This window comes from Vigna unguiculata, chromosome 5, assembly GCF_037176805.1.
Source record: "Vigna unguiculata cultivar grain cowpea cultivar isolate G323 ecotype 2 chromosome 5, ASM3717680v1, whole genome shotgun sequence".
NCBI classification, from domain to species: Eukaryota; Viridiplantae; Streptophyta; class Magnoliopsida; order Fabales; family Fabaceae; genus Vigna; species Vigna unguiculata.
In genome coordinates, this window is record NC_140796.1 from 43,876,437 (window position 1) to 43,878,902 (window position 2,466).

The 2,466-nt window shown below is 45.5% G+C and overlaps 1 protein-coding gene across 1 annotated transcript; it reads right to left on the minus strand.

Annotated features, from left to right (window-relative positions):
- Positions 1-931: 931 nt before the first annotated feature.
- LOC114186210 (uncharacterized) lies at positions 932-1,965 on the minus strand. Its single transcript, XM_028074251.2, has one exon. It carries the CDS (start codon positions 1,846-1,848, stop codon positions 1,261-1,263), a length of 588 nt encoding a protein of 195 aa, XP_027930052.1. The 5' UTR covers positions 1,849-1,965; the 3' UTR covers positions 932-1,260.
- Positions 1,966-2,466: the final 501 nt, after the last annotated feature.

The following is a 2,466-nucleotide window of genomic DNA, read 5'->3' on the forward strand; positions in this document are numbered from 1 at the left end:
AACATCACGTGAAGACAACATCAACTCCGACAGCCACATAGTCAACACGGAATGCCCACGTGGGACCCACCGCCAGACACGCCCACTTCTCATTCGCTCTTCCTTTTCACGCAGCGTTTTTGCCGTCGGTGCCGCCTGCGCTGCAATTAACATTTATTTAATCATTACGCAAATTTAATAATCCTCCACGCACACTTCATCCCACGCAACACCCACCAATGTAATGTGTTATCACTTCTTAGTACCATAATAAGAAACAATCAACGACTCTCTTCACTCTCTACTCTGTGGGCCCACTCCACCAGCCGTTTGATTCAACCGCCCTTGAGATCCGCGCCGCAACGGATAGGATAAGCCGGTTCCGAATCACGAGAACACCCTCTCATCTGCACCATTTAGATCAAGTACCCACGCTACTCATCATAACCCCTGAAAAAAGCACCTTTTCTTTTCTCTCTTTTCTTAATCTTAATTTCCCTGCTTATAAAATGGAATCGGATTCACCGGTTACACGGATTGGATTAGAATAAAATAAAATAATTTAGAATCCACCATATCTATAAAATACTATCTGGATTAATCATAATTCAATTGCTATGTAATCGTTTCTCTCGCAAACCTAATAAAATTTCGTTAACACAATTGCAAGTGAGTGGGACCCCCCGCTGACACCACAGAGCAATACCCAAGAGTTTTAATTTAACATTATTTTAGGTAGGGTTAACCGAAACGCCTGCATAGGTAAATGTCGAAAAAAACCACGACGACAAAAGCCTAATCAATAACGCAACAATGCCGGGGACATGTCTGGGATGTCAGATCTCAACCAACGAAATCCAACAACGAGGTTCAATCGGAAAATGCGAATAAATCACCACACCACCCACAAATGGATAAGGTAACCATAATGATGCCAGTTGTAGAAAGAAAATTCTCAACACAAATAAAATGAGAATATTATATATGTGAAGTTGTGAGAAAATGCAGAAACAACCATGAGATACTATGGATAAGTTCTCAGTTGCAAAAAAAGAAGCAAAAGCGCGTTTGCTATGGGTCTTCGTCATAACGTATTTACATAAACGTGCTGGTTATCTTCGCGCACCATAGTCAACAAATCCGAGCATGATGATGTCAGCTACTACTCACTTTGCTCATTCTGTCCATTCAAAATGGGTAATACTACACACATGCTTTGAAACAAAAAAAGGTGCGAAAAATTGCGAGAAAACCAGATCTATTCGTGAGGCAATTCTTCAATCACGCAACCTCGGGGAGAGGAGGCACGTTGAGATCGAGATCCAGGAGCGCGCGTCGCTCGGAATTTGAGTCGCTGCGGCGGAAATCGGCCGCCGGACGTCCGAAGCCACAGGTGTCGCGGCGGCCGACGGCGATTACTGTGTCCGCACGCGCGAAAGCATCGAAGAAGAGGACTGGACGTGCAGCGGGGAGGACCGAGGCGGAGAGAGGTGTGAGGGTGAGGTCTAGCAGAGGAGGCGGTGGCGGCGGGGAGGAAGAGTCGAGCGTGCTGCTCTGGCTAGGGCTACGCGCGCTGTTGTTGTTGCTGCTGCTGTGGTTGTTTACGAGAAGCTCGGAAGGTGTGGGGAAATTGGTCTTGGCTTTGGCGCCTCGGAACTCGCGAGCGGCGGCGTCGTAGGCTCGTGCGGCTTCTTCGGCGGTGTCGAAGGTGCCTAGCCAAACGCGGGTTTTCTTGCCTGGGTCGCGGATCTCCGCGGCGTAGCGGCCCCATGGGCGTTTCCTGACACCTCTGTAGCGGATCTCTTTGTGGGCCTGTGTTGGGCTTGGGCCGGGTCCGGCGAGTGCGGTGGTTCTATCCCTTGGAGCCATTTCCTTGCAATTCAAATATACCAGGTTTTTTTTTCCTCAACGGGGAACACAAACAGAGAGAAAAGTGAGAGGAGTAAGGATGCGTGTGGGATTGAGACAATGTCTGAGGGAAAGAAAGGGAGTTGGAGTTGTTTTATAGCCCCGGATGGAGAGAGAGAAAGCACACCGTGTGCGTGCGTCTTTAATGCTACGCTCCACTCACGCGCGTCCTCACCACTCCACTTCCCTTCCCCACACCTCTTCACGCTTCTCGCCACTCCCTTCCTGCCACCTCACTACACACTTTTATTTTCTCTCCTTCATTTTCATTTTTATTTTTATTTTTATTTCGCATTCATTTATTTCAAATTTAACAAAATACAAATTTTCCCTGGAATGAAAAATAATCTGCCACAAATACTGCTTCTTGTCTTTTTGAATGACTATTTCTTAGGCACATAAATGGTTAGGAGTATTTATAACTTCATATTTTTAAGATAGAAAATAAAATTATATAATGACCGAAATTAAAAAGTTATTCATTTTATGGAAACAAAGTACGATATATTGCGTGGTGGGTGGCCTTTCATATTTTACATTTCCATTCTATCTTTAGCGAATAATAAATTAATGATAGTA